General features: G+C 37.1%; 1 protein-coding gene across 1 annotated transcript in view; it reads right to left on the bottom strand.

The window, feature by feature from the left end:
• N (neurogenic locus Notch protein) overlaps positions 1-17,088 on the bottom strand; it is a 52,511-nt gene that overhangs the window by 14,376 nt on the left and 21,047 nt on the right. The window contains exons 3-5 of the mRNA XM_077443463.1: positions 6,950-7,224; positions 5,218-5,413; positions 4,792-4,925 (exon numbers count right to left, since the gene is read on the bottom strand). Of these exons, the coding sequence (XP_077299589.1) occupies positions 4,792-4,925; positions 5,218-5,413; positions 6,950-7,224 (605 nt within the window). The remainder of the gene's footprint in view (positions 1-4,791; positions 4,926-5,217; positions 5,414-6,949; positions 7,225-17,088) is intronic.

Here is a 17,088-nt window from a genome sequence, read left to right as displayed (position 1 = left end):
CCAAAGTTGGCCAGCAGTACACATCAGGAATATAACCCATGACCATAAAATTGAAAGCATTACATTCTAACCATTGATCTATGTTGCTGGTTAACATAGATCCTTTGGGCCGGGCCGCACCGCTCAACTCGCGAACAACTTGGTTGAGAGCGACCAGACCAATGCATGCAGGTAGATGGAACATGCCACACTCGTCAACTTGTTTGTCGCACACATTTCCATACATTTTTTCGTGTCGCGCAACAAGTCAGCCGACAAAGTTGCACGGTGCGGCCCGGCCCTTTGAGCCCCAAACACACTGAATCGTGCGGCATGGGCGCGTTCTTGGCCTTCTGTGGTGAAAGATCATATTTCACACTGCAGAGCTTTTTATTTTCGCTGTTTCTCCTACATTCCTTCAAATATGGGAATCACCGTTATCGATCGCCATCAAACCTACACATGTCAATACAAGAATTTTTGGCCTGGGTGTCATAGCATAGAACAAGCGTGCTAATGTTTTTTTACACGTGCAAAACTGTCTAAAAAAAAAACTTTTAGTGTGTCTGCGCCTTTATACAAAACTATGTATGTACGTTCAAACATGGTATGAGTAAAAAAATATCGAAAACTTTAACCAACTTCTTTATAATAATGCACTTAAGTATACAAAATTAAAGAGGCCCCCACACCTATGCATACATTCTCAATGAGCAAGCAAATGGCAACCGGCTATATAAAATGAGAAAGTGGCAAGGAGGCTTTCAACCACGCCCAACATGGTAAAGCCAATGAATGGCATCGATTTTGGCCGACCATCGAATGCAAAGCGATAAAAGCTTCTTCGCAGACGTTGCCAAGAGATGAGAGGATAGTTTGAGACGACATGTGGAGACCACAAGACCACATAGAATCGAGACGATTGGAACAGCATGTTCTCTGGTCCAATCACGCGGTTCTGCCCGGGGCAATCCTTTAACTATGTAGGCCGGGCATCGTCCTCCAACCGCGGATTTGGGATTAATCCGCTGCCTTCTCGGCACGCATTAACAAAAAAAACCGAAACACTAACATTAAGACATAGCCCATTTACAAAAACTTGCACGTGGCGCTGATATTCACAAGTTTTGGAACGTCCTCGTCGCCTTTTATATTTTTAATATACACAAAACGAGTAGAGTGGCGCCGTTGCGCAAACCCAAGATAAATATCACAAGAAGGCGTGTAGGGTAATTAATCCAATTCTTAGAGTTTTGGTTGCGTATCGTCATAGTTGGAGAAGCACTCGAAGACAGGTAATAAGCGAGTGCGGTCGATCGGACAAACGTGAGAAAGCATTGTTAGTAGACGGTCACACCGGCTCCGCCCAAGGGAGCAGGCGCTCTCAACCTGCACCATCTTTTGGTACACAGAAAAAATATCCCAAATACATGTAAATTTGGAAAATTATTCAAAGTTTACCAGCTCTGAACTACGAGAGGTGCTTTCTCATAGATACTGAAGCCGCGCGAATTTCCCATATTTTTTGACAACACAATTCAGAAGCGTAATTGATGCACATAATATGGTAACGGGCTAATAAAAAGATCGTTGCCGATGCGAACGGAACTGATAATCTGAATTATAATTTATACAATTGCGAATAAATCAAACTAGTTTTTTTCCCTCTCATATGCGGAACATTAATAGAACTTGTGTAATCGAGACATCTTTTAGAAAATGGAACCGGCATGGCAGGTGGTGCTATCGGAGGCATGAATCGCTCCGATCAAAATGAGAACTCGTGAGATGAATACAATTCGGTGCTACTATGGCGTGTGCAATTCTAAAATACCACGCGAAACTGTAATAACATTTCTAATATTGTTTGCAAAATTAATTGTATGCAAAAAGGATATAACTAAAAAATCATACAACGGCAGTTGTCAATTGATCATGTGAGTTGCATAAAATACCGAAAGGATTAAAACAGATCTTTCAAATTGTTTTTACGTACATAATTTGAAGATATTTAATCACCAGTCTTTATTTTTAAGAAAATAGTATAAGGGCGCAGACACAAGGAGTGGTTACGTGGCACGTGTTTTTTTTTTTAGATAGTTATTGCACATGTAAAAAACGCAGGCACGCCTGATCTATGCCAGGCCAAAACTCACCCCCGAAGTGTTTTCGGTGAAATATTTTCCTTGTATTGACGGTGATTCCCACTTTTGAAGAAATGTAGGAGAATAAAATAATAGTCGAAATAATAAAACCGTACGAATTAACAATGACATAAGACACACCCATTCACAGCTGGAGTCTACCGATTAAGTGTGTCTGCGCCGTATGTTATTCAAAAGCAGATAGTGGAAACATGAATTGATTTAATTGGATGCGATCGACAAATGACTTTAAAACATGCAGTTAATATATAATACAATCGTTTTTCGACAGGCATAGTAATGTAATCTGAAAATCAGCTCTTACTATTTCAATTAAGTATTTACAACATAAAATTAACGTAAACTGACAAAAATATTGAATAGTACGGTGATTGGGAATAAACATATAGGTACGTATCTTATGTCACGTAACTTCGCAAAACAAAAAACCCCAAAATGTAGATCCAGATTCCTATTTGTCGACGAGCTTTGTTATGAACTCCAGCATGAGCAATTCCTATCAATAGAAATCCAGACCAACACAAATCGCGTATTTTTCTTCCAATTCACTGAAAGTGCATGATGGTAAAACACACGATAGGTACGGGGCACGTTTTTTAGATAGTTTTGCACAAGAAAAAAAAACGCTAGACATACTCCGGTGCGCCAAATCTGTATCGTTGTTGCGTCCCTTCGGAAATCGCACCCCCTGGAGTGTTTTCAGTAATATTGATACCTTGTATTGACAGTGATTCCCATATTTAAATAAATGTAGGGGAAACTTTGAAATAATACGATCATATGAATTAATATTGACATAAAGATACGCCTATCACAGCTGAAGTCCACGTACGCGTCCCGTACCGCGCTTTTGAGTGTGTTTTATATCCAAAACAGCATAATATCATCGTTTTGAAAACTAATGAAATAATCGACCGGTTTAGATTTAAATGATAATAAAGAGTCACAACTGTGCGATATGAGAGAGATGGTATATGATTGGGAATTTCTGCATTATCTCGCGGTCCAGCGCGTGTCTCCGCGCCCTGAGAACCGCCTGGCCGCCGCTCATGACGGAAGGGCGCGCCTCCGGCTAAACACGACCACACCAATACCAAGCCCACAGACCAGCACACTCTTGTGTCTTGTCCTCTCGCACTGGTGCCGGGATCATTGTTGTTGCTCTCGTGGCCCAACACAACCATACAGACAGCCGCCCACAACACGGCTCGGGAACGCAACGTCTTCAGACGACACGCAAACCAATGACTACGACCATAGCAAGCCCAGCAGAAAAGGTCCTTTTAATCCAATTTGAATTTAAATCGACCCTTTCGGTAACATCCGTCAATGATCGGTGACTTTAATGTATGCATGGCGTGACTAGCCCGTGAAAAGATTTGATATTATGCATTGCATACTATGCAACATATGTACATATATAAAACAAGGTTACTTTAAAATACATATGTACGTTCCGTTGAACACTGGTGTTCCGGAGTGTGTGCGAGTGTTCGGTGAAAGATTATCAAAATAAATATGCGTCTGAAATGGTTTAAATCCAAATATTTCATAGCAACTGCCTATCCAATTAAATAACCAAGGTGTTCCGTTAAGTTGTCAGTGTTCTGTAGACGAAGTTTGAGAAACCCTGCGCTAAGAAATAATTCAAAACTATACATGTGCAAATGAAGATATATGAAAGCATAGACACAAAAAAATCCACTCAAAAAGAAAAGTTTTGCAAGTATACCAGTTTACCTGTAAATCGTCAAAACGTGGTAATCGGTACTATCCGGTAAATTGGCAAATTTACCGGAAATTGTTTTATCGCGAAATTAAGTACATATAAAAGCATATATACAAGCATATAAGCAAGCATTAAAGGTCGAAGCAAATGGCGTATTGTGGAATATGTAATCTGGAATTTATTAATTTTCAGTATTAAATGTCCAAAAAGATGAATTCGTAAAATTGGATACGCTGATGCTTGCTTGAGAATAGCAACACAGAGCTTCCGAATTGCAAATAATGTGATCAGACGATTGTTTCAATTATGATCCAAACTATAAAGAAATATGATTGGTTAAAGCGAATGGACATTGTTCACCTTTTTTAAGACATTATTCATATGAAATTTATTTCTAATTAGTAATCAATTAAGTTAACGTTTTTACAAAAGTAACCACATCTAATAATCGAAAAAAAAGTGTTATTTACCGGTAAATACCGGTATACCGGTAGTGGAGAAAATTGTTTTCGGAAAGGCGAATTATATATGTATGTAAAGCTCCACGAGACAATTTAAATTTTCAATATTATAAAACCTCATGTTGATTTGGCATTTCGAGAGTTGTGTATTTATTTGTCTTCATGTAATCGGTCAACGTTTTGAAATCAATATTTCAAAAGTCAAAGCATTTTTAGGGGAACCCAAACGAACTAAGAAAAAATCTCCAGCTGCCACGATTGTGTTCCACCATAATCGAAGGATATCAAGATTGCCAGAAGACTATTAAACAACTCAATTAGCAATTAACATTATTCAAATTAACAATCTTTTATGAAAAACATACCATAATATTTACATAATTTTCTATAACTCATTACAAGATTTTGTCACGGTTTCTATAAAACGACTTAAAATATAACTAAAATTAAAACTCACCATCAGGACATTCGCATTCGTAGGAGTAGGCATTCGTCTTTTGACATTTTCCACCATTGGCACAAGGAGACGGATTACACGGGTAGTATTCACTCTCGCAATCCCGGCCCGTAAATCCGGCATTGCAAATACACCTGCGAAGTAGAAAAATATTAATTTCATTGTTCAATACCGCTCTAATCATATATGCGTAATAATTTGACGTTACTAAAAAGCCGATATTATTCATCATCATCGTCGGTTCCGATCTTGCTCACTAACCGCATTCTTTCGCAAGATTCGCACGGTCTTGTTCATTCATACCGGCGACCAAGAGAACACGTGAAGCTTTCTTCTCGGTTCAGTTACTCGGATAACATGTGCGATTAAATTAAATTGAAAACTGTCCGGCGGTGAAAAAAGATCGAGCATATTGATAACACTTACGAGTAGCTTCCATGCGTGTTGAAGCATTTTCCGTGTTGACACGGCTCCATCTTGCACTCCACGACATCGTCGGAGCATTGGACACCGGCAAAGCCTGCGGCACACTCGCAAGTGTAACTGTCCTTAGTAGAAGAGCACGTTGCACCGTTGCGACAAGGTTGAGATGCGCAATGGTCCTGAGATTCGCACTGGGCACCTGCATCATAATAAAAATTCACAAATTAATACAACTTTCCAAAAGCTATCAGTTCGTTACCTTAAACACCCAGGTCACACAGAACCAATACATGACATAAAATTAATTGAAAAAATCTAGCACAGACGTATAATATTTGGCTACACGAAGAAAAAATGACAAAAATCAGAAATTATTAGTACAAAATGTCAATTAGTTGCTGAAATGTCAAACTAATTGAGGTTTAGTATACAACACAACATGATCAATTCAGTCAATAGGGTCGAATACTTCAATATGTGTAAGTACATACATAGTTCCTTGGGGAAAGCAAAATTTCAAACAAAAAATAAGATTAACTAAAGGCCAAAATGTATGACCTCAATGTAAATATTAAACGAGTTTTATTTGGTAGACATGACTCAAATACTGATCCGGATCATTGAAAATGTTTTGAGTATTAAATATCTCACTTAAAGGAGTATGGAACGCTGATGCGGAAAGATAGAAAACGAAATGCATGGGACAAGTATGACAAGGGTAGTGGATATAGTAGAGGGAGTGAATGAAATGGCAATATTAATTACGGTTACATAGCTAGAAAAATAGACAAAAGGTGGGTAAAAGAAGGCCGCAAAAGAGATGATAACTGAAATTTCTAAAGTTAGATTTTTTGTACTTGAACAAGGTGGTTGGTGTAATGATGAGAGTAAAGAGATTGAAATCACAATGGGCGGGTCACGTAGATAGAAGAATAGACGAAAGGAGTGCTCGAATGGTACCCGAGAGAATGTAAAAGAGTGTAAGTAAAGCTACAAAGAAGATGGATGGATGAAATCAGAAAATTGTGTGGGATGAGATTTTTGAGAGAATGAGAGTTGCCTAAAACAGAGACGAGTGGAAGCATGTTGAAGAATCCTTCATCCAGGCGGTGGATAGCGAATGGCTGTGAATGATGATGATCCGCAACATACTGCACTGGTTGAATTCACTATTGCATACCAGTAGACATGTCATGAGTTCAAGTTTTAGACAAATACGCTGCTAGCGAGATCTTGTGGTTATTAAAACACAGATCAACGGTCTGCTGTAGGAATTTCCGATTTTTTTCAGCATAACTGTTGTGACGTATTCAATAAATCGGTATCCTTCTGTTTCTCGCAAATTCGAGTTATTCAAATCTCGAATTTGTTGAATCTTATAAATGCTACTACCTACATAATGTATTTCTTGCAAAATTTGCTGAATATCAAAATATATGTTTATCAATTATTGTCCATAGTTGTTTCTATTTGTATTATATTTCTATATGTACTGTTATGTTTGGAAAATTGTTAGCACAAAAATTAATCTAACCATATGTGTCGCCTTGAGGCAATTCCCGTCATGGCACATATAAAATAAAATAACTAGCCGCATCGTACTACACATTCGAATTCGATACATCATTGGTATCCATTTATCCCTCTAACTCTACCGCTCTAATTGGCAATTCAAATTGCAATATTTCATCTGTGTGAATTGGGCCTTATATAATTATGAAATAAATGAACCGACCTGTGAACCCAGGTGCACACATGCACTGGTACTCTCGCAGACTTTTGAGCATGCAAGTGCCTCCATTGCTGCAAGGTTGCGAATCACAATCATTCTCTTCTTTGATTTCGCACAAGGAAGCACTGTATCCCACGGGACACTCGCACATGAAGCTGGGGGATGCGTTCGGAGTTTCCAGCACCCGACACGAGCCGCCATTCTGACAGCGTGGACCCGGTCCCGTGTAACATGGGTTCATGTGTTGACAGTATTCCCCCACAAACTTGGCGGTGCAGCTGAAACAAAACAAAATATTAGACACATAAGTATAAAAAAATAAATAAACAGTTAGGTAGCCTGTGTCGTAAGACATTCTTTCTATCATATGCAAGGTGTATATAGATTTTGAGAACTCGAGTTGCATACTCGAAACACGTACGACGAATTGAAACATGGATGTTCATCGGTGTTTGTTGTTACGTGCGCGCAACGCTGAGCACCCATTTGAATATTAATTAATGAGATTTTGTTCTATAAAAAATTTATCAGCTCACAGTAAATATCTTTCACAGCACGCACAACACATATTAAAATAGACGTAGGTCTGCAAAAAGGAACCAACCCATTAACCCATAAATAGATTCACTTGCAACACATACCAGTACTAAAAAATTCGGATGTGACCAACCCACGACTTCATGAAAATAAAAAAAGATGACACCTATAAGGGGAGGTACAATTTTCGGTCAACTAAAAAAAATGAAAAAATTTACGTCGTATCGATAAGAATTTCAGTGACCGAAACTAAGTTTCAGTTCGATAGGAAGAACGATGTTCGAAAAATCGCCAAAATACACAGCCACACACACACTTTTTCTAGATCATGAAAACGTCATCATTGATCGATTCTGAGTTCGAATCAGTCTAAATATCCAGTTCAAATTTTCGCATGATCACAAAAATTAATCTATTGTTACTACGTACATAGATAAAGTGAAAAGCAATGGCATAATTATTAAATTTAGTAAATACAATAAAAATATATTGATTTTATGAGTTGGATCCTTTTTTTTCATGATTATTTTCAAGTAATACGCAAATTAGTAAAAATTGTCGTATATACATAGTTGTGTGTGTGTAGCTGGTGTGTCGAAGAGATTTGCAGATTGAGACATGCAATATGGCCAACGCAAAAAATACACATGTGTTAAGAACATGTGCAATTCAAAACCATATTATAATGCTTAAAAACAATTTTATTTATCTGAACAGTAAAAAAAAAACTGAAAAGGCGTTAATGGAATATTCAAATTGTGACCCATACCCAACGATGCGATGCTGGCTAAAGGAGGCAGCATATTCATAAGATAAACAACCCTAGAAACACCTGCATATAACCAAACAAACTAAAATTCCTTTTACGAGTAAATAGTGAAGACGAAAACTAAAAATCATACCAATGTGCATCTCACAACAGTGCCTTTGGGTTATTAAAAAAAATAACTGAGTGGCGCATGTGACGTAAAGTTAAGTAAGTCTTCAACGGCGAAGCGAGATGATCTGACGTTTTTGTGTGAAATTCGGGGTTGAGAGAAACCGTGAAATAAGGTGTTATAAAATAAGGTCGAATTGAGTGATCGTGACTGGAAGCAGAGCTGCTTCAGTAGCCATTCCGCTGGTCATCATCAGGTCACGCTCAAAAATCCTATTATCCCGCATTACCACGCTCCGCGGACGCTGCCTATGTAAATACACATAATTGTAGAGGTATCATCACGCTTTTAAGTGAATAACGTATACCTGATTCTTATACATGTAAAAACAGGCGTCGTAGAAAAATGACACTGACGACGCGTTACAACCGTTATGATATCGATTTCTAAGGAGAAAGAAACGCGAAGATTCCACAGAACGAAAACAAAATGTTTGTTTTTTTTTTTGATATAATAAAACCACTAAATCAGATCGGATACGTGACTTTTAAGTGGATGGAAAAAAACCATCGAAAATTCAATCCTTCGCGAGGATGACGTGTATAAAATTGCACGCCAATAAAGATAACTTGACATTTCGAGAATATCTTCACGTGTATAGTTTGAGTATGTATAACGTGAAGAATACAATTAAGATACTAATATAAAAAGAGAACCGGTTATACTGCTGATAACTAAATAAATATATTCGTAACCGATCAGATTTCACTAGAAGTAATCCGTGAACGTAAATTATCATTTAGCCACAGAGCGCCGTTCTTTGCTGGGAAATAAATTACGTAAGTTTTAAGCGAAATGGTTTTATTAAAATTCCCATATGTATCTCATGTTCAATTAAAAAAAAAACAGTACACTTCACAACATCGTAAATACACACCAGTTGGTGAATACGAGAAGCACATCGCACAGAAGGAAGCTAGCTGACCACACTTCTTATGAAATATAATACGTTGAAAGCATTAATTTCATATTATTTTTATTACAATTGAGACAGCAGAAATTCATTATACAAACACGTACATACTACCAAATCGAATTCTCATTCGAGATTTTTTTATCGATTTCGTACACAAGTACTCAATGAAGTGTTTAACCAATACTTCTTCCTCTCAAAGTCGAGTGCTAGAATTCAAGAGTTCCTCTTCACTTTTTCACAAACATTGCAATTCGTCATAATTAAGTAAATACGTAGCGTTCACAATCCAGAATATTAGGCAACCCTGATTCTTAAATATACAATACGAAATAATCATTCAAAAAGCAAAATAAGTATACTCTGTGCATGGTTTCAAATATGATAAAATGAAGCTCACTTATTTATAAAGGTATTCAAAGCAAGTTGAGAATAGTTAGAATCGAACTGATATAGCTTTCATAACAGATAAATCTAATTAAAAAGTAGACGCTGCGGTCGCAAGGTTGAAAACCCCAAGATTTATAGTTTTCGCCGGGGTAATGTTATGTGCAAGTTGACGATGACACTGGGCAGATAAGAAGCTCGTTTATCCATATTCTGTCCCCTTCCAACCGATAGATTTTCGCATCGAACCATGCAACGGACTCTGTGGTACGGTCAGCAAGAATTCAACACCCACGCCGCATCGAAAGACGATGCCAAAGATAAAACTAAAACCAGAAACAGAGGCAAAACCATAAAAATAAACCAATATATGAATTGCGATATCGAAGCTATGTGGGAAAACATAAACATCACACAACGGTAGTTACGTATCAAACTATCAATTTTCGTCAACGTTTCAACAGCGATCTGGACACAAGATCGACCAAAAAAAATATAATCAATTCAAACTGGCATCTCCAATCGAACAAAATCGTCTCTCTTTTTATTGCACCGTGTGATATAGATCGACCCATTTATTCGCAAAGAAGAAGAAACCGACACCGTTCCGCAAAATCAGCATTAGACATGACAACTCGCAGTTGAGAGGGGAGGGGAGGATTAATAACAAAAAGTACCAAAAAAAAAATCCAGTTGTGCAACAATTACGAAAGGCGCACTTCTCATACATAGATACATTCCTAAACACTTCGCTCACATACTGCATACCAACAAAGCGTCGTATACTGAATAGCTAATACAAGACATATATGTATATTATTAGCCGGTTTTGCATAGAAAAAATTTATGTATCTCGTATAGGCGAATGATTTATAAGTCGAATTCGCGGATTTGCAAAAAAAAATTAACATAAAAGCAATTAATTAATAGGAACAGCATCAATTCGAATGAAAAATTCGACGTCCATAAAAGGCGAGTTAAATAAATACACACGAATGTGCCATCTCATCATAGTCATTTGAATAGAGGATCCATGTGCAATACAAACAGTGATAGTGTACGATTCGTCACGTCTCTGAGATGAAAAGAAATTATTTTCTTTATACAATATATAGAAAAACATTATGGCGTTTCTCAAAGCTTCAATCGCAGCAACAATATTCTAAGTTTCAATTTCATTAGCATTTTTTCATAAAGATTTAGTTTTTTTTTTCCAAAAGAAAAAAAATGGTATAATATTATAATTCATTCTCAACCGTTGCAAACGAAGAATCAATGAAATGTCAATACAAATGTATTCATTCTTTTTTGACAAATCTTCCATATATTATGAAAGCAAGCAATTTTAGAAACAAGAAGAACGAGAGGCCATCAAATCGAAGTTATAAATAATAATACAAAATTATAAATAACCACTATGATTGACGCTATGTCCAAGAAAAACACTAATATGATAATATGAGAGGTCATACTTCCAGACTTCAAAAATATATTTCTTACATAAAAAAAGCGAATCCATCTTTTCAAATCATCATTTACATCATTCACCATCCGCTGCTGGATGAAAGCCTCTCCAACACGCTGCCATTCGTCGCTGCTTTGCGCAACTCTCATCCATCTCACCCCACAGTTCTGATTTCGTCTAGCCATCTTCCTTGCGGTCTTCTTTTCACCCTTTTGTCTCGGGTACCATTATTTCGTCAACCTTTCGTACATTGTTCTAACTACGTGACCCACACATTGCTATTTCAATATCTTCACCTTCCCCACTATATCCATTACCTTTATCATAGAGTGGTAAAAAATTGAAATAGCCTTACCAAATAGATCAGTAACTTATAGAGACCAAACCATTGATGTATAATACACTAGATCCGCCCTCACGTCTTATACTGGTCTACCTTTTGGAGCATGCAAAATACATGGCACATGCAAAATACATGGCGCATGCGCATCTTAGTAGGTAGGTAGGTACCGCTGCGTCGTAGGAAAAAAAACATTTTTTCCCAACTTCCCGGCTAGTTAAACCCCCCGCACCCCTCAGTTCGTGACGACAAGATCTCCGACCAAAATCACACGTCAGGGCCCATCTATGTGTATTATACATAAATGGACCAAACCTATTAAATAATGGCTTTTGTAGTTCTTCTATTTACAAGGTTTTTCTTAGTTTTCAAATAAATAAATACAATTTCACATGTGGTGCATTAAATAATAATACATTGCATTCTATTTAATATTGCAAATTTTATGAAAGGTGAAAAATTAAAATGTAAAGACATTAATTAGGCTCGTGGACCCCGCAAAGCGAAAAAGTTCAAGAAGCACTGCCGTGTACAGATAGACACACACGTACACGTGTTACAGAATAGCACAAAGCGTGCATAAAAAGTTGTCGGATCGGACATTAGTAAAATGGTTCCATCTGTATGTAGGTATCTGTGTGTGTCGAATGAATCATGTAGTAGAGAGGCAGCCGGTGAAGTTGGATCGCTGTTCACCCTGAGATCCGGATAAGCGAGCGAGCAAACGGCCACAACACATCGGACAACGCAAGCCTGCGGGCAGATACAGTCCTTCTCGCTCACTCCTCGACTACGCAATGCATAATGTATATAGCGGTGTCCCGCTCGCACCCCGTCGACGTTAGCACAATTACGCGACTCAAAAGACTATGAACACAGAACGAGCGATTCGAGATCTATGTACGTACGTACTTACTTCCAAAGGTGATGGTACTGTATGTATGGTCTTTTGTTGTAGCACTCCCCATCCAATAATGATGTAAATTAATTGCGCGTAATCGAAATGGATAGACAATGCTGCGTTACGTGGACCGGAACGAATGTGGCGAATGTCAAATGTCATTTCGAGCTCTGGTTGTCTTGTAAATAGGGTTTCCAACTTACAAGAACCATTCTATTTATTATCAAAAAAATACACGGCAAACGTTTTTGGAAACGAATATAAAAAGAGGACATTGGAAGAATGTTGAAATTATTACATACATATATACTAGTGTTTTTACCCGGCTTCGCTCGGTATTTTTAATAGAAACCGCTTAAACATGGCCAATCAAATAGTAACCAAAAAACAAACATACATACAAAGTCTCTTTCGAAATTATATATTATATTTGACTCTGCTGCATTTTTAACACATATCCATTTTTGTATGTCTGACATGCAACGAAGTGAATTGGGTGTTGTAATTTTTTTTACGTTTTTCCATTGTTTTCTGGAGAAAACAAAATAAAGTGGTAAAAGACAGTGATTTGATGGGTAGTATGAATATATGGTGTGAATTTTGCAACAATCAAGTCAGATAAAATCGGCAAACTCCAATAGAACATTGATCTGGTATTTTTACCAGTTTTTTCTTCATATTATTAAGAAGGTGGGATCGATGATACACTAGAAGAAAACATTATCCATATTATATTTCGACTTTAAATCGATTATGGTTCGGTATTGCCATTAACTTAATGTTCTGGTTTAAAAAATCGTTTGCAAGCTAAGAAGAGGTATGTAAAAAAATAAGTTATAATAGGAAAACACATAATGAGTCCATTATGTATACCTTACTCCAAAAATTGTAAACGTAATAGTTGGTATATATAAGGTCAATTTCTGTTGTTGACCTGAAGGTAGTATACATAATAAAGTAATGAATTGAGGCAGTTAGTTGGGAACCCTAATATGTAGTGATCGAAATCCGCCATCGATGGCATCGAAAAGAACAGAGCATACTATTGGGCGTTGCGATGATTGTACTGTGGTCCATTACGCTGTCGGTCGATCATTTTACTGTGTGATTGTTCCTCGTTGCCATTACGGTTGTAGAGGTATGATTGCCGACAGACACTGCATGGAATTCGATGATTGAAAACGGCGCAATAAAATCAGGATAGTCGACAGACGAAAGTTGCGCAAACCGGTAGCAGTAGTGGGCGTGCGCAGGTTCTCACGCACGTGAGCTCAACAAACCCGCCCTCTTTGATAGGCGAAAAAATAAACACTCAAAGATTTCAAATCGGGAATGTGCATCGGGTATGAAATCGCCATTATGAATACAAATATGCGTCTCATCGTAATTAACGCATCAGCTTTTAGCTTCGTGGGGCCCACAACATGGGAATGGAACACTTGGGATATATAATAATAATGGGTGGGAAGGGAGATGTACAATACGTCGAGAGCTGGATCCTGCTCGTGGTGGAGGCACACGAATTGCCGCGGGGCGCGCGCTCAAATCGTGATCTCGCAACACGTGCTCTCAATTTAGGACCATTTCGGGAACCAACTTACAAAATATTTCTTTTGGAATTCCAAATTACGTTTTTGTTTTGTTTTAAAAAATATTAGGAAAGAGATTGTATAAATAACATGAACCCATCAGACAGTAGTGTTTACTAACTAGCCTACAGACGAGCGATGATTTTTAAACGCTTATGTAAATTATGAGGCAAAAATGAAAAAAAAACATTGTCAACCTCGAAGATATTGTACGTGAGTTCGTGTATATTACTATATAAATAACCAAGAAATCTTTTTATTTGGCCCGCATATCTAAAAAGGCGGTCTCGTTCAGAGGGTTTTAGAAGCCTACAAAAAACCACTATCCGTTCACGAGAATCCTCTCCACTTACATCCTTTTGTGAGCACCCAGACAAAAAATAAAACAACGCTGAATCACAAAAGAGTCCATTGTTCTGAGAGGACATGCTTTCCTATTATTATTATTATTTATCTTTTTAGTCTTCAGTGAAATTCCGAAACAAAATTTATCGATATCGCCAATAAAAATGGAATTGACGTAGAAGAAAATGTCATACAAAAAGCATTCAGTTCTAATAATAACTAGAACCAAACGACAGGTGTTATGAGAATTTGAAAGCATGAAAAAGTGAACGCGAAGTAAAGAGACATCGATGAGGGGGTCAACGTGAAACCCACAATTGACAACAAAAACTCGATAAATTAGCATGATTTATTAAAAATAAAAAACAAACATCCATCATTGATTATACGTGAATTATGCTAAACGACAACGCATATGTGAAATATGTTTTAAGCATACGAAGAAAAAAAGTCACCGATAAAGATATCGCCGAAATAAAAATTAAACGGCAATCAAGGAAGCAAAAAAATCAAGATTCACACGATTCCACATTATAATCTTCGACGAGAGTATGTTGCGGATGTCGTTTACCGTTCATCGCCACCGACTAAAACTGAACCTCCACATTTTCGACTTTTTTCTTCTTCTTCTTCTCCAGATTGCGTATATGATGACATTTCTGTTAATAACTTAGAAAGCCTATCTCTTCACCGGACACCACAATTTCCTGAACAAATATGTACAAGCAAAATTTGTAGAACCCAAATACATATCTCACAGTATGACAAACAACGACACGGACATGTGTAAATAAAGATTGATGATACATTAATATTTAACGTCAAATAGAACAATCCGTCACGAATAACAATATTACAATTAGATGTTCGAAATGTTTGTCCGACATTCCTGCGAAGGACAGCGAAGGATGAAAGGTTCGCAAAATATGTGGGAGTGTTCGCTGTCAGTATAGCACGGCGAATAACTCAACACGAACGAGTACGACGATTGTTCGCAACTGTCAATAACCGACAGTTCGTGGACACCACACCGCGGTAACCACATATCGAATAATAAAAAAAAACGGGATTTAAAATTCAATCAATGTGGCAAATGAAGTCATGCTGGTGTCAACGTCTTATTATTTTATGGAAGACAGCCTTTTAGCATCAGCAACGGATCCTTATTCAGTTCTCAAAGTCGTCATGAATACAACTTTTGTATATTCGATTATTACAGCACGCATGGAAATCTTCTCCCGACCAAGTACTTTGATATACCTACACCCGAAAACAAAATAATTGATTCTACAATGATTGCCTTGAATTCAATAACGTAAGCTTTTTTCTTCATAAAAGATCCAAAAACCATGTCCAAATTAGTATGAACTAAGAAAATGTATTCTAGCTTTAGATATGCAATATGTAGGTATAGTAGATAATAGCATAATCAGTGTTTATCAACTTGGGGCAAGCGCCCCTTCGAGGGAGAATAAAGAGAAAATCATTAATATTTGTTACATGCATTTTTGTTAAGAATTCCTTTTGCCGAAATTAATTTTGAATACTGCAACTAAGCATTTTGAAAAAAGATCAACAATAACCTCATTGTTCTTTGCACGAAATGCTAGCAAAATTCGTACTTTTCAAGCTGGCTATGAAATTTCTCTTCTCAAAGCTCAATCTGGGAAAAATCAGACTATGGGGGAGGTTTAATTTAAACCAGTCATATAAGTTTTTCTAAAAAAAGTACTGAGATGAAAAATATGTCAAAGAAATGCCACTAAGTGATAATACTGTTAGTGATAGAATAGGTGAAATTACTAAGTATGTAGAAACACAACTTATTGAAAGTTCAAAATGATAGGAGCGAGGGGCATGGAGATTTTTGAAGCACGGAAGTGGGGATTGAAAACGATCGGGAAACACTGGTCTAGTCCTAATGGATTCATTCGATCCCCAATTGGATACATTTGTGGGATTATTGTCGTACTGCATAAAATAGATTTGCTTTATAGCATTCATTATCTTTAATGTGCATACAGAAAACTGTTCATTCAATACTATTAGGTAAGAAAATTTGTATATATGTAGGTACATATATAAAGAATCAAAATATCAGTCATTCATTGAATTCCAATATATGGCTTTGTCTTTTTCTTATATTTTTAAAGCGTCGTTCTTAAAAATAACGTCAACAAAACTACAATGTAAAAAAGTACAAAAAAAGTTGAACAATAATTGAATCCTTAAAATATCTAGGAATTCGATACCAAAGTAACCTATCTGATAGATATCATCTACCATACATTGTAAAATTGCATTCGTGTTTTCTTTTTCTTAAATTAGAGGCGCCTTCTACCTCTCCAATATAAAGTTGTAAAAAATCACCCGATTTTACTTGGAAGAATATAAAGACACATCGCCTTATATTTAAAGATTGGACAGAAACAAAAAATATACCACCATGTACAAAGCGCAAAACCAATTAAAAAATTTACACACCCACGCCACTAATTCCACCGTCGCCACTGAAAGGTCCATCGGGAACGAATTAAAATTATTGTTAAATGAGTACAGGTCACGATACGAGAACAGTGATGAGTGAGAGAGACGTTGCTGCCTGCATCGGAGCTATTTTTTGCACGGAGCGCAATTCCTCGGTAAATGGCGTATCAAAAGCGGCTTCTGAGACGAACGATGGAGAGATGCTCCGTCTGTAAGAGATGATTGCAGACGGACAACCGA

Source organism: Arctopsyche grandis, chromosome 12, assembly GCF_051622035.1.
Source record: "Arctopsyche grandis isolate Sample6627 chromosome 12, ASM5162203v2, whole genome shotgun sequence".
Taxonomy (NCBI): domain Eukaryota; kingdom Metazoa; phylum Arthropoda; class Insecta; order Trichoptera; family Hydropsychidae; genus Arctopsyche; species Arctopsyche grandis.
This window is presented reverse-complemented; position numbering and strand designations above follow the sequence as displayed.